The sequence below is a fragment of the Amblyomma mixtum genome, chromosome 8 (genome assembly GCF_055824585.1).
Source record: "Amblyomma mixtum isolate Tamu chromosome 8, ASM5582458v1, whole genome shotgun sequence".
NCBI classification, from domain to species: domain Eukaryota; kingdom Metazoa; phylum Arthropoda; class Arachnida; order Ixodida; family Ixodidae; genus Amblyomma; species Amblyomma mixtum.
The window spans coordinates 141,192,418-141,219,523 of NC_143019.1; the positions used below are offsets into that span (position 1 = coordinate 141,192,418).

General features: G+C 52.3%; 1 protein-coding gene across 1 annotated transcript in view; it reads left to right on the forward strand.

Moving 5' to 3' along the window:
- Positions 1-27,106, forward strand: part of LOC149334654 (galactosylceramide sulfotransferase-like) — a 123,622-nt gene that overhangs the window by 36,002 nt on the left and 60,514 nt on the right. Inside the window, exon 2 of the mRNA XM_089555277.1 lies at positions 15,965-16,307. Coding sequence (XP_089411403.1) covers positions 15,965-16,307 — 343 coding nt within the window. The remainder of the gene's footprint in view (positions 1-15,964; positions 16,308-27,106) is intronic.

Here is a 27,106-nt window from a genome sequence, read left to right on the forward strand (position 1 = left end):
TGAACGTGAAATCATTGGCCGCATTTGTTTTTCCAGTCCCGTACTACTTGCTGACAGGTCTCGGCTTCCGCTCTGACAGGAAACAGCCTCATGGTCACATGACCTACTTGCCATAGGCTGCTTTCGAACTCGGCGCCAGAGCCGGGCTCCCCCTCGGTTACCGTACAAGGACGCTGTCATCTGCTAGCAGACGACGCAAGCCACGGCCGCCACGACGCCGAAGCAACGCCGTGCGCTCGATCATGATACTGAGTCGATTTAAAGACTGTACTGTCAGCTTAGCGTAGGTGCATCACAGAACTCAGCTTCGGAGGTATGCTCGCCGCTACTGCTTGCGACGAAGTAGCCCAGCTCGTTGCGGATAGGCAGACAGACGAAAGCCTTCGCAAAAATGTTGACAACAAGCTCTATAGCTGCTCCAGTACACGAGTGGTTCACCTGCGATGCTTTCAGGTAAGCATACAGACAGCATGTGGCAAAACAAGCGAACAAGAACCTCTTGACGACACGAGCAAACAATACGCGCTCGCAGCTCTGAACGCGCGTCCGTGTGCGGTGGATTTCAAGAAAATAAACGAAGATGCAAGAACAAAAAGTCTTGCATGGCTCAGAGAGGAGCTACGGAGCTCAGGTGAAGATTTAACGCATGATATCGACCTCCAGGAACACGAAAAGCACTCAAAATGCACACGGAGTCTAACTTAATATGGCTGCGAGCGCGGCGCGCAGCTATCGTCTGCTGCCTTCTCAGCAGCCCCAAGCAGCCCGAGGACTGCCATAGGCTAACCACGAACGCGTTGCTAGGGCGATGCAGGCAGGTGGGCGGAGCTTTCGGGCTGCCCGAGAAAAGCAAATACCGGACTCGAGTCCGCAAGTAGTCCCGGACAGTCCGGGACTGAAAAGCAAATGCAGCCATTGAAGCCTTCAAGATCAGGACTTGTCTAACAGAAAACTGCGTCAGCACACCGTCAATAGCTCTCGAAGATAACGAACGAGACTGGTCACTGGCCAGATTACAGACAGGAAGGTGAAGGCAGCATTTTAGATGCAAATTGATTATCTCGTTTTTAAATCGTTTATGCCATCCTGCTCTGTATAAAAGCGACACGTTCTGTGAAGTAAACTGGCTGAAAGTACGCGCTTCGTCCGTGTGTGTTTTTGTCTTTCAGTGCCTTTTAGCGCGATTTATCAGTATTTCAACGCAAGTGATACTTTAAAAAGTTCGGACCCCTTTGTAATCCCGTTTCAGTGTGTTTTGTTTTCATTTCAACCGAAAACCGGACGTGCCGGATGCACACCTATGTACAGGGAGCTGTATGCCTGCTTTTCTCTTCCGGTCGTTGGTCTGCGTTAGCGATGGCTTTGTGCCATCGCGATGAACGATGTGTGACAATGATATTGTTACATTAGGCGGTGCATGCATAAGGAAGGAAGAAGAAGAAGCTCTTGAGTTTTTGTGAAGAAGACGACGGTCGAGCAGTGTCGGCTGGTGCCTGCAGTTTTCCCCTGTTTTCCGTGTCCGCTCTCTGCAATCCCAAGCGGAACTACCCCGTAACCGGGCCGTGTGACGAAGACGAAGCTGGCAGTGGCGCGGGACGGAGCGCTCGCGCTAGGCAATCATTCAAACAGTTCACCGCCTGTGTCTTGGCCACTCCCCCGTAGTGGGTATGTGCCATTCTACTTGAGGCCAACCAACCAACCAACCAGCGGCCATTAAATCATCTCTTTTTCATAGTTCACCACGTCTCATTCTTCGGCTTGCCGCCACGTTACATTTGGTGTGAGGTGCTGGGGTCCCTTCATCGCCATCCTGGTCACGGAGCTTCGGCGTCCTGGGCCTGCCGTGGACGTCGGCCGTGAGTACCTGGTCAGCGCCGCACGGCCGTGCCCCAGCCCGCCGGACCTGAACCGACCTCGCCGCTCACCCCAGCCCCGTCCCCCGCCCGGACCACAAGACACGACGACACAAGACCCCACCGACCCCAGACCCGACCGACCCGAGACCCGACCTACCCGAGACCCGACCGACCCAAGACCCAAGACCCACACGTGAAGACACCGCCCCCCTGCCCCTGCCGTCCGGTGCGTCCACGGACCTCGGCCGTCAGCTCCTGGCGCCCTCCGGCCCGGATGCTTCGTGGACCGGGACTCGTTCTCTCATCGTTCTCATCGTGGCGGCCAGCACTGCACCATCTTGTATATACTGTTCAACCCTCCACTCAAGACCATCGCCATTTCGCCGTCTGTTCGTCACCGATCGGGACGATCGCTCGGAGGCCCCGGGTAGTGTGACGAAGACGAAGCTGGCAGTGGCGCGGGACGGAGCGCTCGCGCTAGGCCAGCGGCCATTAAATCATCTCTTTTTCATAGTTCACCACGTCTCATTCTTCGGCTGGCCGCCACGTTACAATATGATGCTTACTTTTCCTTCGAAGAGCAAAATCCTACCTTTGCAGCTGAGCCGTATTTGTTGCATATGCCTACATCTTAGCCAGGTGAGAAGTTTTGCGTTCTAACATGCAGATGGTGTACCTGGAGTTTACGGTTGCAGGATGGTTTCAAATTGTGTGGTAGGAACGCAGTGTTCTTTGAATACTTAATTGTGGAAATGAAGGAAACAATTCACAATGACAGCGAAAGCATCTCGTTATCAGGAAAACTATCCGCGAGTTTGTTTATACTGCTGCAAATGTTTGTAGTGTTTGTTCATTCTTCAAAGCTGCCGGCACGCCGCTATATCGTTTTGTGTGGGATGCAAGACGCGCCTAGATTTATCTCGATTGATCGCATCCAGGCAGAGCAGACTGCATGTTGTTCCAGAGTGTTCTATTAACTTTCCAAGCTTTATCTTGAAAGTTCGCTATCAGCTTTAAAAAGAGCACGGCCGAGAGCGGCAGGCATTCTGTTCGATGACCGCCAAACACGCTTGTTGCTACGCCAATGCCGAGTGATTCAGTTCTTTGCGGGCGCTAGTCGGCCCAAATGAAGAGTTTCGTTTCGAAGACATTCTCGCTGTGTTCCTGTTCGCCGGACTTCAGTCACGACTACGTGACATCTGCTGCAGGTGCTATCGGATGTCCTTGTCACCCTCACCCCCGGGGAGCCGTCAGAGCAGCCCCAGCAGTCTCGAAGATCACGCGAAAGCCGCAGAAGCCGCCTCCCCCGAAGGCGAAGGGCGAAGCAGCCGTTGTCTCCAGAAGTGTCCACCAGAATTCGGACTGCTACCGCACCGCACGCGAGCGCAGAAGGAATTTCGTCTTCAGCTATGGCTACGACGCCAGCCCCCAATATTTTACACCAGCCCCGACTGCCGCCCACGTTCAACGCTTCACCGGGCGAGGATCCTGAATAATGGCTGGAACAGTTTGACCGTGTCGCCGTGTTCAACACTTGGCACCACCAGACTAAAGTGTGCCATGTTTTCTTCGCCTTGGAAGGACCAGCGGGAATTTGGTTCGAAAACCACGAAGCTTCTCTAGTGACGTGGGAATTGTTCAAGCGGGAGTTCTATAAGGCACTCGCGAGCTTCATCAGAAAAGAAAGAGCTCAGCTGCTTCTACAATCACGCATCCACCACCCGAACGAGTCAGTGACCTCATACGTAGAAGACATGAAGCGCCTTATTCGAGGAGTCGATCCTGACATGCCGGAAGATAAGAAGGTGAAGCTTCTGATGCGTGGAGCTAAAGATGCACTTTTGGTTGGTTTGACCCGCAATCTACAAAAGACCGCTGCTGAATTCACCAGCGAAGCAGCCACCATTGAGAAAAATTTGAAAACACGAGCCCGCCATTTCCCTCGACAGCTCGAAGTGCCCTCAAGAACCTCCTCAGATGGCACAGCATTCGGAGGCAACCTACGGGATGTCATCCGAGAAATTTTACGGGAAGAGTTGCGTCTCCTATTACCGCCTTCAAACCAAAATCAAGTTGCGACCCTTGAAGAAATCGTACGCGAAGAAGTGGAGCATGCGCTTCGCACCTGTCACCCACACTTCGCGCACTTTTAGTGGGAAGGTCCCAGACACCCTTAGAGCGTGTGGGGGTAGCGGTCTCGGACTCGAAGGAGATGCCCTCGATTCAGCGTGGCAAACTCAGCGGAGACCGGCCACCAAGTGACAAGAGGTTTTTGGGCGTTCGGTGCCCAGCTTTCGCTGGTCGCAAGCCAGAGAATGGGTAGGAGCCAAAGGTTTACAAAACAAAACAAAGTTTATGCAGCAAAGATACGATACAGAGGGTTTCATAATCACTAGTACAGACACATACACAGTGATTAATTGAACAATGCAACACGTGCAAAAGTTAAACTCGAGAGAGAATACAATTCAACGGAAATATTACACCTAAAGTGCACTAAAGCAAGCGAGAGAGATAAACAAACAAAACACAATTTGTTCACCGGGCACTGCGGCAGTCCGACGACCAGAGTTCCACGACGATGCCGTCCCGCAGACTGGCGAACGTTGCCTCGTTGGTCCGTGGCTGGCCGAGTGGTGTTTTCCCCGGGAGTCGAACGGGCGCGCTTCTCCGAAGCTTAAACGGCGGTCCGGACTGACTGATAGCGGTCAACGTCCTCTTTTATAGGCTCGCTTTCACGTCTGTTTGTTCAACGCGCCAGAGTAGGCGCGCACATACACGCAACATTTGCAGTGCTGTCTCCCTTCTCTCTTCTCACTGGCCTCGCGTCCCCATTGGTCAGAGTCAGGAGTCGTTTCGCGAAGGTTCCAGCGTGATCTAGCGTGGCGCCGTCGTGGCGGCGTCGCCGACGTCCGAGTGCAGAGGAGGGGGACGTGACTTAGTGCATGCAAGGCTGCGCCCTTTTCCTCCGGTCAGCAGAAGAACCGACTCGCATGTTCGAGAATCTTCGGCGTGGATGACTCATTCCTTCGGCGCACGCCGTGGCGATGGAGAGAGGCACGCGATCGGCGGGGGCTTTCCCTCTCTCCCGTTGGGCTCGCGCCGGCGAGACGCCGTGCGCGCGGCGGTTTTTCTTTGTTTGTTTTTAAAAATGCGCCGAATTTTGTGACACTGCCCCTTCCTTTAAGAATATTGTGTAACAATATTCACAAAACACAAAATTCGCGCGCACATGCATGCGCTCACAAAGTCTGTGGCGAATGCCAAAATACATACACCAATACCTTGATGCTTTCACATACATAACACAGTACAATAGACAGATTGCACTCCAAAACACGCCGCAGTTCGGCGGTACAATTCGCGCGCTCACAAAATACATGTGAAAATACATACATCAATACCATGATGTTTTCACATGCACAGCACAGTACAATGTTCACGATGCACATAAAACCTGCCGCGATTGGGCAGTACATTAACACAAGGCTACAAACAGGGAGCACGCAAATACAAGGCACACTTTCGCCTATACTTCCAAGTTCGGCCTACCCAGCGGGCTCGGAGAATTACTGTTTCCTTCAATCTTTCAGTCGCGCTTTTAATTCCCTTTCGGAAGCGGCTCCGGCTTTTCTTTCTGTCACGGGTTGGACTCTTCTTCCGCCTCATTCTGAAGCTTCCCTTCCGAACGCGGTTTTGGCCCCGCTTCCTACTCGTACTCCTGTCTGGTTCTGCGGCCAGTCTTCGAGCCCTTCTTCTTTTCCTGTGGCCAGCGCGTCTGTTGCGAGCAAATTTAACGCCAGTTCGCTTACGACGGCTGCGCTTCAGGTGTTTGCTCTCTTTTCCGTGTGCGCTCTTCTGTTTCCGTTTGCGCCTCCACACTGAGTCCTTGCTGTAGGCTGGGCTCGTTCCTCTGAGCTTCTTTCTGAATTAGCTGCGATGTTCGGACAGCTCGCTCCCATTCGGCTCGGCTGTCTTCAGCTTGGTTCTGTCTCTGTTCTTTTTCTTCCTGAATTTTCTCCAGGGCTTCTGCTTTTCGGTTTCACCTCCTTCGGTGGTGTCCGACTCATTTCTCTTTCTTTTTTCTTTCTTCCAAATTCTTCTTCGGGTCAAGGCCGGTTCACTGCCAGTTGCGTCATCCGAGCTGTTCTCTCGTGATGAAGCCACTGGTTCGGCTTTCTTTTGTTCTTCGAGGGCTGATCTTTCTTCTTCCAAATCCTTTTTGTTCTTTTGGAGCCTTCCTTGTGAGGGGCATTCTGAGCATGGCTCATTAGCCGCTGATGACTCATTCTCCTCACTTTCGCTCAGTGTTGCTTCCACAGCTTTCTCTGATACTTTCTTGAGCTCGTTAGTTTCAGTGCAGTGCTGCTCCATTCCTTGTACTGCACTGTCTCCTTCCTCCGAGGCACTAATTTCCTCTCCTTCGTCATAGGCACCGATTTCCTCGCCTTCCACATCGTGAAAGCCCCCCTCGCTGCTCGACGGTTCACTCGGAACGGCTTCCGGGTCTTCACTGAGTGCGCTTTCCTCAGGTATTTCTACGTCTGAGCTTTCACACTCAGTGCCATTTAACCACTCTTTCTCGTGGTCTTCACTGCCGGACTCAGAGGTGTAGCACTCGGACTCCTCCATAGAGATCTCAACTGCTTCTTCGTCCTCAGGCGGCTGCTCTAGGGTACCCTCTGACTGCAGCGTCAGGTCGGCCTTTACCTCAATGCCTACTACCTCGGTAGTAGCTACACAATCAATTTCTAGAGGAAGCGGCACTCCGGTTTGTTCTTCACTCTCTGTGGTTTCAGCTGCAGGAACAGGCTGTTCCACAACCACACTCTCACTAGTGGAGCTAGTTACAACCTCTTCCGTGGTTGTCAACAAATTAGACTCGTTAGTCTTCCACTCGGCCTCTCCGGGGTTAAGCTCCACTGGATCCCCGACGTTCCTCGAACGCAGCATTTCAGCAAGCTTCCTCTGAAGGATTGCCATCTCTCTTTCAAAAGCCCTTTCGGCTTCTTCACGTTTCCTTTGTCTCTCTTTCTCTCTCTCTTCTCGAGCTCTCTCTCTTTCCTGGTCCACCCATTTACGCAGTTCGGCTCCGGTCATCCCCATCTGGAGACCGGCCTCTACTAGCTCCTTTAGCTCCTTAAAGCTCATATTTGGAGACCGAACTCTACATTCAAGGCAATGAATACCTCTCCACGGTGAACCTCACTAACCGCTTCAGCGCGGCACCTCACGATATCGCTCTGCTGATAACACTCGTTTATGACATCTTCGTAAAATCCTTCAGACTTTTTCTCCGTTCTCTGTGCTTACAAATACCAAACGTCCTGTCGCGGACGCCAGAATATATTGTCACCCACACTTCGCGCACTTTTAGTGGGAAGGTCCCAGACACCCTTAGAGCGTGTGGGGGTAGCGGTCTCGGACTCCAAGGAGATGCCCTCGATTCAGCGTGGCAAACTCAGCGGAGACCAGCCACCAAGTGACAAGAGGTTTTTGGGCGTTCGGTGCCCAGCTTTCGCTGGTCGCAAGCCAGAGAATGGGTCGGAGCCAAAGGTTTACAAAACAAAACAAAGTTTATGCAGCAAAGATACGATACAGAGGGTTTCATAATCACTAGTACAGACACATACACAGTGATTAATTGAACAATGCAACACGTGCAAAGTTAAACTCGAGAGAGAATACAATTCAACGGAAATATTACACCTAAAGTGCACTAAAGCAAGCGAGAGAGATAAACAAACAAAACACAATTTGTTCACCGGGCACTGCGGCAGTCCGACGACCAGAGTTCCACGACGATGCCGTCCCGCAGAATGGCGAACGTTGCCTCGTTGGTCCGTGGCTGGCCGAGTGGTGTTTTCCCCGGGAGTCGAACGGGCGCGCTTCTCCGAAGCTTAAACGGCGGTCCGGACTGACTGATAGCGGTCAACGTCCTCTTTTATAGGCTCGCTTTCACGTCTGTTTGTTCAACGCGCCAGAGTAGGCGCGCACATACACGCAACATTTGCAGTGCTGTCTCCCTTCTCTCTTCTCACTGGCCTCGCGTCCCCATTGGTCAGAGTCAGGAGTCGTTTCGCGAAGGTTCCAGCGTGTTCTAGCGTGGCGCCGTCGTGGCGGCGTCGCCGACGTCCGAGTGCAGAGGAGGGGGACGTGACTTAGTGCATGCAAGGCTGCGGCCTTTTCCTCCGGTCAGCAGAAGAACCGACTCGCATGTTCGAGAATCTTCGGCGTGGATGACTCACTCCTTCGGCGCACGCCGTGGCGATGGAGAGAGAGGCACGCGATCGGCGGGGGCTTTCCCTCTCTCCCGTTGAGCTCGCGCCGGCGAGACGCCGTGCGCGCGGCGGTTTTTCTTTGTTTGTTTTTAAAATGCGCCGAATTTTGTGACAGCACCCCGGCATAGACGCTAAATTATCAGGCTACAGCACCTTTCAGGGGGGCCCCTCTACGTGCATCCTGGTGAATAAGGCTTACAACGGGGTTCAGGTCGACTTAGACTTGAGTACCGAGCAAGAATATACAATGGTCCGGGTACTGCCTCTCAGACGCCGCGACCCGTCAATACATATCCTCAACATATACTGCCCTCCGCATAAGCCGCGCGTAACTTTTAATGAAATCTTCCTTTGCGCGATAAAAATGGCAGCCAAAGAGCCTCTAGTGATCGTTGGAGACTTCAATGCTCCCAGCCTTCATTGGGGCTACCACTTCGAACAGGCAAGAGGACGTAAGCTGGCGGAGCTCATCTCCACCCTCAGCCTCACGTTGCTCACGGACCCGGCGGCGTATTCGCCAACTGCAGCCTGTACAGCGACAAGGCTTGAAACCACTGTGAATTGATCACGCTGACTGAAGATTGTCAAAACGGCTTACCTAAAAGGGATAATAAATCCTCTTAAATGGCGTTATATGCCACTAAGCATCACGATTTGCGACCTAAAAGGGAAAATATTGAAAAAAATGAATTTAAAAAACAATAAAATTACAGTACAGAGAGCGGAGTCGAACGGCCGACCTTCCATACGCAACACACGCCTCTAATCCACTGCGCCATAGCGGCGATGTCAAGCCGTCGTTCTGAATGAATATTTATAACCAGCCTTAATGTGGCTGCTACCTGCCGGTGGGCGGCGCTGTCATCGCTGGCTGTACCGGCTGCATTTGGCGAACACGCGACCCGGCGTATCCCACCCGAGTGGGGAATTCGGTAACCCGCGACACGTGTCCAGACCTTTCTCTCGTTAAAAATGCTAGAGCGGCTGCTTGGGAGAACTTGGGAGATTCTCTAGGCAGCGATCACCTCCTTCTCCGGATTACACTCATGGCGAAGGCAGCGCGCAAAAAATGGGGTCAGGCCAAGCTGACCGATTGGCACAAATTCCGAAATCACACTATCCCTCCCGTACTATTTTCCGGCGGCTACGCGGAGTGGGCTAACCACATATACAACATTCAGAAAAAACACGTCACAACACTACAAACCACCGAAGAGATCCCCGCAGTGGACACCCACCTCCTGCATTTGTGGGAGGCGCGCCGGAGCTTAACTAAACGGTGGAAAAAGCAGAAAACTAATCGCAAATTACGCGACCGCATAGTCAAACTCACAGAGCAAGCTGCAGCGTATGCTGCCGAACTCTCAGATTCAAATTGGATAGCACGCTGCGACGCCGCAGCTCATCAGATGAGCTCGAAGGGGACGTGGCGTCTCTTTCGCAGTCTAATCGACCCCTCTCAAACGAGAGGGGAGACGCAAAAGCAGCTCCGGCGGGCTCTGCAAGGGTATCAAGGTACGACGGCGCAACTTGCGGACACTCTGTGCGACAGATATCTTTGTCGTACGGAGGACCCGCCTGGGCCTGAGTACATGTACTCTGGCAGGCCTAATGAAACACTTGATGCCCCTTTTGAGTTGTACGACCTTAAGGCGGCCTTAGCAAAAATGCGCCGGGGTACGGCTCCGGGACGGGATCACATAACAGTGAACCTGTTGGCGTACCTACCGGACTCAGCCTACCTCCATTTATTAGAATACATCAACCAGATCTGGGACGGGCGTCCACTCCCTCCCGAGTGGAAAACGTCACTTGCGACGTTTATCCCTAAAACAGGTAAGGCCGTGAATACGGACAACCTGAGGCCCATATCACTGACCTCATGTGCGGGCAAGCTTATGGAGACGATGGTTCGGAATCGCCTCTCTCCATACCTGGAGAGTAAGGGTTTCTTTGCAGTCACCATGTTCGGGTTTCGCCCCCACATGTCTGCACAGGATGTCCTTCTCCAGCTGCACAGGAATGTAATACGACCCACAACTATGCAACACAATGACAAAGCCATCCTCGCCCTTGATCTGAAAGGGGCTTTCGACAATGTTAAACACGGAAGCATCCTGGCCAACTTGAGTTCTACCGATTGTGGGGCTAGGGCCTACGCGTATGTAAGAGATTTCTTGACTAATCGCCACGCCTTTCTTCGGATTGAGGGCGAGGAATACGACCCTTACATGATGGGAACACGGGGTACCCCTCAGGGAGCGGTGTTATCACCGCTCCTGTTCAACATAGCTATGATGCGCCTCCCAAGCCAACTGGCCCGGGTGGAAGGCATTCAACACGCGTTTATGCAGACGACATTACAATTTGGACCACTGAGGGGAGCCTTGGGGACATGGAGGCCCGCCTTCGGCAGGCCGCTTCCATAGTCGATGCGTATGCTATTGACTGTGGGCTCCAATGTGCTCCAGCGAAATCAGAGCTTTTTCATGTCAGAGCGAACCCAAAGGATAGGACAGCAATTCACATCTCTCTGTCAGGAGGTCCTATTAGAGAGGTGGAGGAGCTCCGTATTCTGGGCCTTTTCATTCACCACAGACTCAGACCGGACTCCACCATTCTGAAACTCAAGAGAGTAGGCGAACAGGTAGGGCGCATGATCCGCCGCGTTTCCAACAAGCGGGGCGGTCTGCGCGGCAGGGACGCGCTTCGGCTCGTCTATGCCTTCGTGACTAGCCGGATCCTCTACGCCGTGCCATATCTCCGCACTACTAAGCAAGACGAGGCGCGAATAGACGCCGTCATCCGCAAGGCAACTAAGCGAGCCCTGGATCTCCCGGTGGCTACCTCTAATGCCAAACTCAGGCATTGGGGGTGCTAAACTCCTACCAGGAGCTGCGGGAGGCCCACCTCGTGAACCAATACACGCAGCTCATGCTGACGGCCCCTGGGCGCCGCCTGCTAAACCGCTTACACATCCAACACGACTGCACTCCAGAGGAGGCGGAGCGTATCCCAGTACTGTGGCGCCATATGCTCTGGGTCTCCCCGCTCCCCCGTAACATGGACACCGACATGCACGTAAACAGGCGACAAGCGCGGGCTCGGGCTCTTGAGAGACAACACGGCTCCCGACCTGGTGTGTATTATGTAGACGTAGCAGGCCCATCGCCCACGGGATTTTACACGGCCGCTGTCGTTCACCAGGAAATGCACGTTGATGGACTCTCTTTTCGAGCCCCCGAATTCAATGCGAGCCGAGGAAGTAGCGATAGCGCTTGCTGCCGCTCACGCCAATTCGAGAATCATCATTACGGACTCCCGAAAAGCATGTGATCATTACTTGGCAGGGGAGATCTCCCCCTTAGCTGCTTGTATTCTAAGACGGACTGCCACTGATCCAACACCCAAAAGAATCATTTGGGCTCCTGGCCACCAGGGCTTACGAGGTAATGAGGCCGCTGACGCGGCTGCCCGAGCGCTTACTCACCGGCCTCCTCATCCCAGCTCTTCTGGCTCGGAGACTAACCAGCCGCTGCTGCGATTCAAGGAAATTATAACGCATTATAGCGACATCCACCACTTTTCCCGGCCCCTCCAAAGGGGCTGAGTAAGACGGAGGAGCGAACTTTAAGGCGCCTGCAGACAGGTACTCTACTCTGTCCTGCAATCTTAAAGCATTACGATCCTAACACGGATGGGCGATGCCCACACTGTGGGGAGACCTGTGATATCTTCCACATGGTGTGGGCATTTACTCAAAATCCCCACCTCCCCCCTTCCCCTACCCCTTCCAGAGAGGCATGGGAGACTGCCCTCCTCAACTGTTCCTCGCTTGAGTCCCAAAGGGCTCTGGTGAAACGGGCTAGAGGCGGGGCATTGTCATGCGGTGTCCCGGACTAGGGTCGCCGACCATGTAGCGGGGCCACTCTGTGGCTCCCAAACTCTATTTCAGTAATTAATAGCGCATACAGACACATAAATACGAAACCGGTACCGTTGAGACATGTTCCTCGCTATCATAAACCGAGAGTGCGCACTCACTACGGCAAAGCAACTAGAAAATATTACGTGCCAGCTATCTTCAACGAATTACCGGATGATTTATTTTCTTTAACCACCCGCAAAAAACTGCGTGTTGCTGTTCAAGCGTTAGAGAATATTTAACATGTACTAAAATCTTATCAGTGCTTTTTCATTCTTTCCGTGCCAAAATTTTTGTGTTCTTCATGTTTACGTCTTTTAATTTTCTTTTGCCTCTGATGGAGCTCTGATGTAGCGCGAAGATTGCCGCGGCTGCCGGTTGTCGCCGCACAAGCCCACTTGTGGCTTCGGCGCTTCCGTTTCTTTGTATGCTCAGATTATGCTGAATAAAGATTATTATTATTAAAAAAAAGTTTTCGCCACCACCACCACCGTCATCGCCGTCGCCGTTGTCCGTTGTAACCAGCAGTGGACACCCTAATGGAACGGAAGCTTGGAAAGCAGTGGGTAAAATTGCGAAATCCTGGTTTTCGAGGAAAGGAAATGGCGCAGTATCTGTCTCAGACACCTAGGTGGACACCTCAACCAGAGGGAAGGCGCATAACTGCCCTCTTAGAATAGTGGACACCTCCATCGTGATTCAAGGTACGTGGCGGTAGTGACATATGTGCGCTGCATGCGTTGGCATTGACAACGTTGTGCCAGAAACGCGGCGCTGAAGCCATAGGCCGTCGGCGTTCGTTGTGTACATAGCGTTGGCGTTGACAACGTTTTACACTCCGTTCATTTTAAGGGAAGGAAGTGCGCATAACTGGCTCCCTCGGTCAGTGGATGCGTGAATCGCGCTTATAGGTACTTGGGCTGATGAGAGAAAGATGTGGGCTGCATGTGTTAGCGCTGCCAACGGTGAGCGAACTCTCGCTATAAACAATTGAGTGCCACCTGCCAGGGTGGCAGGGTGGGTTGGGCCTTTAATGTAGATATAAATTTCACAAACAGAAATTTCTTACCACTTATGCGGGAGAACATCCCATTCCAGTCGCTCGTAATGCCTCCCGCGGCTGTTGCAAGCCCGCGAAATACTCGCACAGACCTTGTCTTTGAGAACCAGGCATTGGTGCAGGAAGTCGGGCATACATCCATCTATTTCTGCGACCTCAAAGCTTCCTTCATGGCAATCAATAGCTGCTTGTGGAGGAATATGTGTGAAAACTAATAAGTTGTCTGTAATTCTACATACATGTCTTGCTCGAATTCTTTGCCACAATCTATCGAAAAGCTGAGAGAGTTGATGAGCTGCGCTAAAATTTCGCATTAGGAAGTAACGTAATCGTCGGCAACTTTTTATTGCGAAGGAATACTACTTTAGCTACCACCTCAGCCCGTTCCAGCGCGAGGGGGTGGTAGGCACCACTTGACCTTTGGCATGACGTCATATCATCTGTGTAAAAACGGGGCCCCATCTCGCGCCGTCGCAGCGCGAGGCTGGTAGGCACCAACGGCGGTTCGCTCCTCTCGTCAAGCCTGTCAGATGCCGCCTCAAGCAAGCAAGACACTTCGGCAGAATGCAAAAAGGAAGCATCAGCGAGCTACAGAGACGGCAGAAGAACGAGAAGAACGACTTTCCAAGCGGCGTGCTCAATATGCAGCCCGACGAAAACGGTCAACGTCTATGCGTCATTAGCCGTGTCAGTACATGGGAAACCAATAGAATGGCGGAACCTATCGTACTGCTTCGCAATTACCAGGCTTAACCAAGCTAAGCCACAGCCAGTTTTTTTACAATCTTGTTGAAAGTAGAGGCGCAGGATGTTAATGATGCTCGCTTGTGGAACTTCTCTGCCCTGTACTCAGATTCTGATGGGAGTGTGGTACGATCTACCCTCTAGCGGGATCAAGAAAAGTTCAGATTTTCTAATGAGCAGGTGAGGACGTATATGCCCTCAGCCCACTTGCTCCCGCGCTCGACATTCCTCCTGCAGACGTTTTCCGTCGCTCTATTGACGCCACTCTTCCTGCACCACAACGCACTGAAGCTCTCGGGCTGCTTCATCAATTTCGCTCCTCCGAATCTCATCAGCTCGTTTTTAGCCGCACGTCGACTGTCGCCCAGCACATTGAAACCGGTGGCCATGCCCCTCTGCGTTAGCGTACAGAAGATTACTGAGGAGCAGGTTGACATCATTCTTCAGAGCGGCATGACTAACGCCTCGGGCAGCCCGTGGGCTTCACACGTGACATTCGTGAAAAAGAAAGGTTACTCATTCGCACCTGCGTCGATTACCACCGCCTTAATAGGATTCCGTACACAGACGTCTGCCCTCTTTCCAGTATTAATGACCCTTAGGAGTGCCTATTTACGTTCTGCACTGGTAATTCCCCGTGGAAAATGAAGACCGCCCGAAAAGCACATCTGTGACTGCTGACGGCCCGAATTAAATTACCGTAATGCCTCTTGGCCTCATGAATCCGCCTGATACTTTGGGCACATGACAGACGCTTTTCTGCGCGGCGTGAAGTTGACGGCGTTCCTCTACTATCTGGACGACGTCGTGATCTTTTCGCCAGAATTTGAGGCTCATCTGTCCCGGCTGAAGCACGTCTTGACCTGCCTTACGGAAGCCGGCCTGCAGCTCAACGTTAGAACGTGTCGATTTGCTCCTCGTGAACTGACAGTTTTAGACAGTTTTAGACCAGGTTGTGTCAAAGCAGGGTGCCCGTCCCGGCACCACTAAAGTTCGTACTGTGACTGCCCTTCCGAAGCTTAAACCCATTGAGGAACACGCCGCTTGCTAGACTTCTGCTCCTATATTAGTCGTTTTATTCGCAACTTTGCTGCTATTGTTGCTCCTTTAACGGAGCTCCTTGGTGTTCTCCGATTGGTCTGCTGGGCTCGCGTGAGCCTGATGACGTCATCGGGAAATTCACCAATAAGGACATTTCTTCACGGCGAATCAGGTAACTGCATGACTACCAACTAAATGCTATCACAATAAAATTCTAGTTGCACTGCAGCAGGTAGTGCGTGGTCATGCACATCAGCTTACCAATACTACGCAAGTGAAAAGGACATAAAAGTTTTACCTCGTCATTTCTGACATTTAGGAAAGAACATTCGCTTCTGCGCAAAAGGTTTGATACCAAGGCTAAAATTTTTTCAAAGGAAAGGAAGATGATAGGGGCAACTAAAAGAGAAAGGAAGATTGCAGAGTGGGCAAGAGAAAATCTAGTTGGTGATATCCTAGCCGAAATCGCATAGAAATGACCATGGGCAAGGCATGTAACGTCGAGTTAAGATAAATGAAGTTGACGGTAACGAAGAAGGCAAGACCTGACGGACACAGCTGGGGGCAGAAGGGAGTGAGGCGGATGCGAGAATAGAATGTTTGCGACCATGAAGCGGTCGCAGCTGGTTGCTTTCTGCTAAGGTGGAGAAGACTTTGCGCTGCAGTGAACGCGGTTTTGCTCTTAGTGATGATGATGATAGAGAATTTGGCGGCTGGGACAAAGTGTCCCCCCCCCCCGCCCGCTCAGCTACCCACGCATTCTTTTTTTTTCATTTCTCATTTCATTTATTTATTGCTCTTTGTTGCTACACAAATATGCACAAACATTGCTCGGACCCATAGCCGACGACTAGTAATGGGTCCAATAGAAAACGGTATATAAGCATGCAGGCAACAATATACCAAAATAAAGGCAGAGTAAGTTAACATACAGAAAGCTATACACCACTCTAAACACTTGTAAGAGCGTCAACAAAACAAACATACATATTACAGATTATATAAACTAAAACCGATGAAACAAAGCGCGTAGAACTTAGACAAGAATTCGTCGCAGGTGGTGGACAGAGGAGGAGCGCTGCCTTCCTCGGCGCAGCGTGTGCTTCGTGAAGACGCACAAGTGCGCCAGCTCGTCGGTGCAGAACGTGCTGCTGCGCTACGGGGAAACTCGTGGCCTGCGCTTTGTGCTGCCGGCGGACGCAAACTACCTGGGCCACCCGCGCCTCTTCAACCGCTCCATGGTTGCACTCGGCGCCCCACCGTTTGACCTGCTGGCGCATCATGCCCGCTTCAACGAGGCCGAGATGCGTGCCGTGCTCAGGCCGGGAGCCGCTTTCGTCACCATAGTGAGAGAGCCGGCTTCGTTGTTCGAGTCGCTGTACTCCTACTACGAGTTCAGGGTAAGCACAAACACACCCACGCAAGGCCCCATTTCGAATCAGAGAGCATACCCTAAGTTGCCATCAGCCGCAACCTTATGTGAACCTAAGCTGAGCTACGACGACGTTGTGATCCGAGTAAAAAGAAAAGTTTCGGCTCTTTCTTAAAAGATGCATTGTTGATGTGAAAATTGGTCAAATGTTTAGAGGAAGTTTCTGAGGAAGCTGTTTAGCTTTCCTTTGTAGCCGTATGGCTATGCTCGGGTGGATGTCAATGAGTAATTACTCCCTTATTGAATTTATAAATGCAATATTTCACTTCTTTTCCAATATTCAGACTCGGAATTTCATGACGTAATCACCGCTTCCAAGTTAGCGGCGCTGCGGGCTAGCATCAGGAATCCTCGCCAAGATAAGTGTTTCTACACTCCACAGTTAGTTTGCGCAACCGCCAATGGCGAGTGGTAGGGACACCTGTGTTTTATTTTTAAACCTATAGCACATTAGAGCTTGTGTCGCAGAAAATGCGGCGTCGGCTTCGTTTACTGTGAGCGAAAAATACCCCAACAAATCCCCAGGGAAGTAACCTAGGATTTAGGCGAGTGAGCTAGGTCAGGCGACCTTGTGGTGTCGCCAAAACCTGCCCACCTGATTATGAGCAACCTTCCAGGCCTTGGAAGTTAAATTAATGACTGGTAACGGGAGATTCTGCTAAGAGCAACCTGGATTGCACAAGTCCCACTAGAGGCAGCATTTGCCGTCGCAGGGCATCGCCTGACCTTTACCACATGGTGTGGGCGTGCCCCTCCAACCCTGCTTTTACTCCCAACCCAAATCCCATCCGGGAGGACTGGGAGGCGGCCCTACTCGCCTGTTCCGACATGAAATCCCAAAAGGCGATGGTCGAACGAGCAATGACGGCAGCGGAAGCCACTGGGGTCCCGCACTAGGGACTACACCTAGTGCTTGTGAGGGAAAGGGTACTAAGCCTGACCCCAGAACAACCTCCATGTAACTGCCGCTTTTCAGGGAAAATAAACGTTTTTACCACCAGCAGCTGCACCGCTGGGCCAGGAGTGGCATGAAAAATCCCACGTATATATGAATATTAATTAGAGAGTCTCGAATTTTGTTGGTCATCCTGCGATGAACTGCATTCTTTGAGTGCGGGGTCCGCGCCTCCTTGTGCAAACGAGCAAGACGTGTCGGGTGGGAACGCCTGTGCTGTTGTCCCTGGTGTTCCTCTTCATGTTTGCAGAACTTTCACAGCGCACAAGCGCGAGGGCCATTATTTTTTCATTCGATGTGCGCGTGTGCTGCGCTTGTATTTCTTTATATTTAGTAAGCATTGCCGTACTGCTGTCCTTCATTAATACTTCTGTTTTACCTCCACCCATGCCTCTATTCTATCCCTTTAATGGCGTCGGCTGCATAACGCTTGCTTCAGAGAAACTATTGCATAGGAGGCGTTGAATGTTTGTTTGTTCTTGCTCATAGCCGCCGGCTTGATCTCATTGCTTTGTTACGAGTGAAGCGACCAGGTTTATCCAAAATGGTCGCAGCCACGCTGAAAGGCTTCGGCATAGTTCGAGATTGTCGTGTTTGCTTTTGCTCGTTATCTCGGGGTTATTTTGCCAACTTAACATTCAGCGCGACCGAGGGCAGCCGGGATAGTGTTTTTCGACGAACGTTGAACAGATTTGCTTGCTATCGCCGCCGCTGAGTTTAATCTTTCCTGGCGCAGTAAGCCCACTAAGAGTTTGTTTCTGTGACTCCTGAGTCTACTCGACCGCTGTTTGCGACTATGTCGCTACCGTATGAGAATATATTGGTGTTTTCCTGCGTGATTATTCTGTTTTATCAACATGATAAAATTTAATACTACTCAGCAGCCTTGCTTCCCATCCATTCGTCTGCACTATTTGTTGTTTTTCGTTTACCAAGCAGCACGCCCTCGTATTCTATAAGCGTGCATGCGTGCTACCACCGGCGCGCAGAGCAGCGCTCAGTATGATGCTGCGCCTGCGTTATCCACGTGACCACGTGACCAGAACCGAAGCGGCATACGCGAATCGAGTACTACGTTAAAGCGTAACCGAAACTTCGAGTCGCTTCACAAAAGCTAAGCAGCGCTACAACTGCTGCTGGTGACAACACGTCTTATGATTGCATCCTGGGCGTCGTTGCATCAGTGCATCTACAGGAAATGGTTTGACAATATTACGCCGGGCTGGAGCGAGCGCCGCTGGAAGATGAGGGCTGCGCATGAATGCGAGCGGCGTGTGTGGCGGTGGCCGTAGCGGAACGTGCGCCTTCGATGAAGCACTTGGTGGGCTTGAGGATCGCAGCGCACTGCTTAATTTCATTATATTGATGTACCTTTAATGCCTTTTCGGGGTATTACTTAAGAGGTGGGGGAATAAAAAAAAATTACATTTGGCACGATGATATATGAGTTCCAATGTTGGCGTTCAAGGGAGATGGGCAGGTGATAGCAGAAACGCCTACGCCGAATAACACATTGAGCAGCTAGCCTATTTTTCCGTCTTTCTAGCGTCAGAGTTTATGCGTAGTTTTTGCCGTGTTGACTCTTATACGTAAGAATATTCCTGGCAAGCATACTAAAGGGAACAATAAGTGAGCTTTAAGCACCGAAATGTTGTTAGCGCAAGGAAAAAGTTGGTGTCGAAGGTGCGTGATTGCGCAAGTAAGTTTTATGCATTAACACTTCGTATTAGCTTTTATTGAGAATTTCTCGAGCAGTGGATGACTTATACGCTTATAAGTTGCATTAAGCACAGCAGGACGACCGCATACCACCCCCATACAAACGGACAAACGGAACGTCGCAACAAGGCACTTGCTTTCCTGTCGTTGAACGTGCACGTAGTATACAAAACATGGGACGACGTCTTACCTTATGTCAAGTTCACGTACAATACCTCCTTCCAGGAAATCATCAACATAACATTATTCTCTCTACGTTACGGACACACGGTCACGACAACGCTCGATGCCATGCTTCCCCATTTAGACGACGACATTACCACTTTTCTCCAACTTGCGGAAGATGCTCACCAGCTCCCCCGGGTGGGTAGCCAAGGACAGCAAGATCGGGATGCCGGGCGCTACAACCAGCGCCGACGAGATGCCGAATTTCTGGCAGGTGACCTTGTCTGGGTGCGGTACCCGATCCGACGCCGTGGACTGAGCGAAAAACTCCTGCGCCTTTATTTCTGTCCCTATAGAGTCATCCGTCGAGTCGGCGAGCTCAACTACGAGGTTGTCCCTCTCGAGGCGCCCGAACCCCAACGACGTAAGCGCTCCGAGGAGGCCCACGTTGTCCGCCTCAACCTTGCCACGCTAGAACGCACCAGCCTTATGTCGTATGAGTCATGTCGAGTGCGTACGTGTTGGAAGCATCGGATCGATGTTCCCCGAACGGGAGGGGTAGTGGGGGCTTCGTGGACTTCGTAGTCCAGTTCACCTAGTCGACGATAAACCTTGTACGGGCCGAAATAGCGGCGCACAAGTTTTTCACTCAATCCGCGGCGGCGAATGGGCATCCAAACCCAGACTCGGTCTCCTGGGTTGTATTCCGCGTTGCGTCTTCGTAGGTTGTAGCGTCTGGCGTCGTTCCGATGCTGGTCTTTGATCCGTAATCGGGCAAGTCCTCGAGCTTCTTCTGCGCGTTGAAGGTAGGCGGTGACATCGACGTTATCTTCGGTAACGCTGTGCAGCATGGAGTCTAGCGTGGTCGTGGCCTCCCTGCAATGGACGAGCCTAAAAGGCATCAATGATCTGGATGGTCGCCTGCACTGCGGTGTTGTAGGCGAACATGATGTAAGGCAGGATGTTGTCCCAAGTCTTCTGCTAGGCATCGGCATACGTTGCGAGCATATCGGTGATGGTTTTGTTTAAGCGCTCGGTCAGTCCATTGGTCTGCGGATGGTATGCAGCTGTTTTCCGGTGGCTGGTTTGGCTGTAATGGAGGATGGCTTGCGTCAGTTCCGCTGTGAATGCTGTTCCTCAGTCCGTGATTAGCACATCGGGGGCGTCGTGTCGCAAAAGAATACATTCCACGAAGTATTTGGTGACTTCTGCTGCTGTTCCGTTCGGTATGGCTTTTGCCTCCACGTAGAGGGTCAGGTCGGTTGCTGGTCGGTTGGGAGGTGTCCTTCGTGGCTGACAGTCTCGGAGGATTTCAAATAATGTGCAACATCGGCAGGCACCCGTGGCCAGTAATACTTGTCTTGAATTCGGCGGAGGGTGCGAGAAAACCCAAGATGTGGAGCTGTCGGCTCGTCGTCTGAAGCCTGAAGAACTTCTGCGCGTGGACTTGCAGGCAAAAGAAGGAGGTAGCTTGTTTTGTTCGCCGCGATGTTCTTCACGAAGGCATCATTCTGTACACAGAACGAAGACAATCCTCGCTTGAACGAGGCCAGGGATGAAGAAACCTTGCCTTCCAAGTACTCGATGAGGCATTTTAGGTCGGGGTATGAGAGCGAGAGAGAGAGAGAGAGAGCGAGGGAGAGAAAGAAATTTTAATGAGAGTAAAAGGAGGAGAGGTCGGCCGGTGGCCGCATGGCCCTGGCCTTCTACTCCACACGGGGCAAAGGCAAGGGGAGGAAAGGAACAGTGTGAATGAAGGTTGATGATGGCATAATACAACGACTTGCATGGGTGATGTCCACACAGACGAACACACATGCACACGCGTGCGCTCACACACACACATGCACACGCGCGCGCGCGCACACACACATACACACACACACACGCACGCACACGCACACAGGCTGGCGTCGCATCGCGGTGAGTAGATACACGTGAAATTCATGTTTTGAACACACAAAGCGACACATGTCATTAACACTTACTGGAGCAAGGGCTCCATGAAAACGCAAATGTAAACCGCGTAAACTGTGTAAACCGTACCTAGTGCACAGGCGGTCACAGACGGGTATCTAGGCCTGTTTCACATAAAAACTTGAGCACAGCCTTCGTTACACGCTACCAATCAGCAGGTTTCGCCCTGACTCCTAGAAGACCTTCTTCAGAGAGAGGGCGACCGTCCAGTTGTCTCACGGTTGCTTCCAATGTTCTTCTCTCATCAAGTTAGAGTAACTCGTAAAGAAGGTGCCCAATAGTCTCTGGAGTGTGGCACTGTATGCAATTTGGGTTAGATTATATTCCGATCTTGTGACTAGAGTGTTTGGTGTAGGCAACACCAAGCCGTAGCTGGTGAAATAAATTCTCCTGACGTCGCATAACCCCAGACGGCAGATGAAATCGTCAGCCGGCGTCAAAGTTGGAGATGCGGTCCTGTTGATGGCTCGAATCGTTCCAGTGCGACTGCACTGCGGCTTGCATTAAATGCGCCAGCAGGGCTTCATTGTCACATCTGGAAAAGGCTATTTCAATGAAAGCACCATCATCATGTACTAGCCGAGCCTCAGCATCAGCACGCTCGTTCCCTGCAATGCCGCTATGAATCTATATCCACTGAAGCTTTATGATATGGCCGCGGTGAAAAGCCTCACCTAACAAAAGCACAATCTGTTGAACCAGCTGCTCGCATGTCCATGGTTTAACATTTTGGTATGACCTGTAAGGCCGATCTCGAGTCGCATAATATAGTCTATTCGTGCGCTGCCTGGTGACCAATAAACGGACGGCCGCTCGCATGGCCTCCAATTCAGTTGTCGTAGATGGCGTTTCATGCATTACTTAAAACGGTGACATAAGGCATTTCCTGGCACTCTCACCGCTGCGAATGGAGAGGTGGTCGCCTAGGATCCGTGCGGGCGTTGCTGCTGTGCAAAAGAGTTGGAGCGATGGCTCCCTGGAAGGCGTCCTCATCGCCATCCGGCGGCGGTTCGTGAGAGGGGTTCGTGACAGACATTGAATAGGTTGGGGCAACCAAAAGGAAATAAAAATAATAGGCCCCTGCCTGCACCGCTTACACACAACAGGCTTAACCCAATTGAAAAATAAAAGAGGAGGCCCGTAGGCAAGTTGTAATTTGACCACCCGTGGGTGGAAAAATAAAATAATAGGGAAAATGCTACATTAGCGACCCACAGCCAAGAGAGCGGGCCCGGGGAGGCTCCCCTGACCTCCCCTGGGAAGTAGCGGAAAGGGAAGTGGGACGTGGGAAGGGAATGGGGACAGCGAGTTTTTTGCTCTGATCCTTCAATTATCTCGACTCCATTACTGGCCCGCCTGGCCAGGGCAGGGAGAGCATCGAGATTGCCCAATGGTGCGGCACCACTCACGGGATGCCCGACCACCCACCATACGCAACGGGCTCCGACCGTCGGAGACAGGAAAACCTAACACGGGGTCAGTAGCTACCTGGGGCTCCTCATCGCTCACTAGAGGGCTTTTCCCACCTGCCGGCTACTAGCGGTCGAAGGTTTTTCGCGGTTTTTCGGACACCGGAAGTATGTGTGATAGTCCCGGCCAGTGGAGGTCCAGAACGTCAACTGCCTCGCGGCCTCAGAACTGGTCGCTCCGGGGGGACCCATCTGTGCTTCCTCCAACCATCCATGCACTTATTTCCTCTCCTAGTTTACTCTTCTCCTACTGAGGAGAGAGTGTTCAAGGCTGGGCGACCGGGCCACTAACCAAGAACGTGGCTTAGGATGAGATGACCCGGGCCTACTCCACCGGTACTCCACACATCTTCGGTTTTCGCCAGACTCTTACGAGGCAGTACTAAGCCCTCATCCCCCGGCATCCCGCAGGCGGTTAAGCCTGCGGACGGCCGTAAGGCCGCTTCCCCGAGGCGGCGGTCCTCAGAGCCTGGCCACTATGAACCCCCGCGCGGACCTGGTTTCTCCGTAACCAGAAACCGACGCATCGGTAGCCAGACTTGCACGCCCCCGCGCGCAGAGGAAGGTAGCATGTATTTGAAAACCTTTTGGCGTTTTGACATGCCTTCCGGGCCGGATTTCGTGGGTCCAACCTGAGTATAAACCCAGGCCTGCCTCCGCTCAGGCATCGGACCTCACGTGCACGACTGGCCCTCACAGTCGTCTGGGAGTCGCTGCCACTCCCATTGGGGGTTTGCATCCCCAGAGGATGGGTCCCGGCCATCCCATCCCCACTGCTGGCATTGCACCGAAACAAAGCCTAGTAGCCGAAACTACACCGGCCCGTATCCGGTGGCGGGGGGGGGGGGGGCACGAGCAGGCTGCACAGTCAGATTTCCCCCCCTCGTGACAGACAGTCAGCGTGAGAGTGCTTGCCTCCGGACTTGTAAACGACGGTGACGTCAAACTCCTGAAGGCGCAGGCTCCATCGAGCGAGGCGGCCGGAGGGTCCTTCAAATTGGCAAGCCAGCACAGTGCGTGGTGTTCGCTGACCACCTTGAACGGCCGTCCGCACAGCTAGAGGCGGAATATCGACTTAGCTCAGTTGATGACAAGCCAGTCCTTCTATGTTGTCGAATAGTTAGCCTCGGCCGTAGATGGAAAACGGCTAGCGTATGCGATGGCCTTCACCAGTCCGTCAGCTCTTTTAACGAGGACCGCGCCTAGGCCCTCGCTGCTTCCGTCGGTGTGAATTTCATTCCCGTCGTTTTCATCAAAGTGCGCGAGGATCGGTGGGGACTGTAAACGACGCTGAAGTTCTTGAAGTGTTCAGCTTGCAGCGCTTCCTATTTAAATGGCACGTCTGCCTTTGTCAGGTGGGTCAGAAGCTCGGCGTTATGCGAAAAGTTGCGTTATGCGCAATACGCGCACACTCCGAGAAATCTGCTCAGAGGTTTTTTATCGGCCGGCGGTGGAAATAGTGCAAAAGCAGCTGTTTTCTGCGGGTCTGGGCGTACTCCCTCCTAGCTAACGATGTGGCCTCGAAACAGTAGCTGTTCGAAGGCAAAGTGGCACTTCTCTCCTTTCATGGTTAGGCGGGCGACTTGATTTCGTCTAGTACTGTTCGAAGCGTTTTCAGGTGCTCTTCAAAGTTCGAGGCAAAGACAACGACATCATCTAAATATACCAGACAAATTTTCTACTTCAAGACTGCCAGCACTGCGTCCACTAGTTGGTGAAACGCTGCTAAAAAGGTGGCTGAAACAGAGACCAAATGGCAACACCTTGTACTCGAAAAGGCCATCCGCAGCTATGAAAGCGGTCTTCTCGCGTCATATTTCATCGACCTCAATTTGGCAGTAGCTGTTCTTGAGGTCCATCGATGAGAAATGCTTGGTGTTGAAGAGCCGGTCCGGTGTGTCCTCGATGCGAGGGAGGGGGTAGACGTCCTTTTTTGTTATGTTGCTCAAGCGGCGGTAATCAACGCATAATTGAATTGCGCCGTCCTTTTTTCTGACTAGAGCAACTGGTGCCGCCGAGGGGCTCTTTGAAGGCTGGATGACATTTTTGCGAAGAATTTCTTCCACTTGGCCCCGGATTGCTTGTCATTCTCGCGGCTACGCTCGGTAGTACTTTGGCCGAGAGGTCGGGCGTGCTGGTCGGTTATAATGCGATGCTTGGAAATTGGCGTTTGTCAGACCTTCGGCGATGAAGAGAACTCGTTGTAGATTCGAAGCAGATTGCGGATCTGCTTTTGTCTGTTTCGGGGCAGGGCTGGGTTGATGTTGCAAGTAGACGTGTTCTCTTTGTAAGGCGAATCTTCTGTGGATCGGTCGGAGAGGGCAAAGGTGTCTTGTACGTCGGGTATTTCGTCGAAGAAAGCAATCGTCTTACCTCTGTTGACGTGCCGGTATTCTTCGCTGAAGTTAGTCAGCGGTACTTCGGCTTGGATGTTGCGCAAATGTTCGATGCCTCTTGAGATTCCCATTCCTCGGACGAGAAGCGATTGCATGTTCCCCTCGATGATGACTTCAGTGTTATTCGCTCCAGTGGAACCTGCAGTGATGGTTACGCTTGAGCGGGGTGGCACATACTTGTTCGTCCAGGACACTAAGCACAATGCTATGTTCCGGAGTTCTCATCGAAGGGATGGCCTCGTCCGTCGAAAGCATGATCAGCTTGAATCACAGGTCAATGATCGCCTGATGCTCATTAAGGAAATCTATGCCCACGATCATTTGGCGGGAACATTGCCGTAGCACAACGAAGGATGTAGGTTAGGTATGCCCCTTGAGACTCACATGCATTGTGCATCGTCCAGATGTAGTAATGAGGTAGACCCCTAAGGTGTGAGTTTGTGGGCCGTCGCAAGCGGTGTTGACTTTCCTCAGCTGCGCAGCGAATGATGCACTCATCACCGAATAATCGGCTCCTCTGTCGACTAGAGCGGTAACTTTCCTACCGTCGATAACCACTTCCAAGTCGGGTCCTGGCGCTGGTGTTTCAAGTAGTCCTTGGCGTCAGATTACGGGTGAATCGTTGGTGGGGGGTATGGTCGAACCTTTTCTGGATGGCGGATCGTTTTGAAGGCGTTCCGCGTCGTGGTCGAGGTTGTCACTGTATGTGGCGTCGGCGTAGTGTGTGCGGCGTCTTCATACGGCGTGGTCACTGGAGGATCTTCGTCGTTTTCTCGGACGGCCCTATTGCTGTTTCGTCGCTCCGAAGGTTGGCGTGCCGGAGCTAGGCGCCGTCGTCCTTGTAAAGCTGGTGCCTTTGATGAGGGTTCGGGGGGTCTCTTCGGGGCGGACGACTGCGTAGTGCGGCGGCGTAGGCCATGGCTTCAGCTTCCTTGGTGTCGTCTGTTACGGGGAGCCAAGTGCATGCTGCACTTCCTCACGGACGATGTCCGTGAGCGACGCCACCTGCGTCTGCTGCGTCTGCTGTGTGGGGGATGGCAGTAGCCAGCGAAGTTTTTCGCGAAGGATTTCTTGCATCAGATCTCGCAGGTTATCCCAACCTGCAGGGTTATCTTCTGGCAGGCTTTCCGACAGCACGTCAAGTGGTCGGTTGTAATGACGGGTCCAGGCGTCAAGGGTATTTTCGATGGTTGAAGCTTCAGCTACAAACTCGGCGACGGTTGTTGGAGCATCCCGGATCAGGCCAGCGAAGAGTTGCTCCTTCAAGCCTCGCATCAGGAAGGAGTGCTTGTTTTCTTCAATCATGCATGTCAGGATTGGCGCGCCTGAAAAGGCGTTTCATATCTTCCACATACGCAGCCACGCTCTCGTTTGGGCGTTGAATTCTTGACTGCAGCAAGACCTCCGCTCTTTCCTTACGTACGACGCTAGTGAACGTAGCCGGTAGCTGGTTCTTGAAGGTCGCCTAGGTCGTAAGGAAAGATTCGTGGTTTTCAAACCACGTTCTGGCAGGGCCGTCCAATGCAAAATAAACGTTCCGTAGCTTAGCGCTGTCGTTCCAGGCGTTCAGTGCTGCCACGCGGTCGTACATGTCCAGCCAGTCTTCTACATTTACGTGTGGTTCTCCATGGAAATTCGGTGGCTCACGGGGGTGGCGAAGCACGACGGGCGTTGACTTAGCACCAGGTTCCATCGTGGAAGGCATAGCAGGATAACAGGTCAGCACATCCACGAGATGTCACGTAGTGGTGACTGCAGTCCGGCGAGCAGGAAAACAGCTAGAATGGCTTCCAAGCGAAACTCTATATTCGGGCTGACTTGCGGCCGCGAACAACTGAACCACTTGGCGGAGGCGTAGCAACAGGCATGCGCCGTGGTCGTCAAACAGAATGCCCGCCGCTGGCGGCCGTGCTGACTTTAAAGCTGATAGGGACTTTCGGGATAAAGCATGCAAAGTTACCAGCCCATTCTGCAGTGACTTAGAAGCGGCTCCGCCTGTATGCGATCAATCGAGATAAATCTGGTCGCTTTGTGCATCTCAAACAAAGAGATAAAGCGGCGCACCGGAACTTCGAAGAATGAAAAA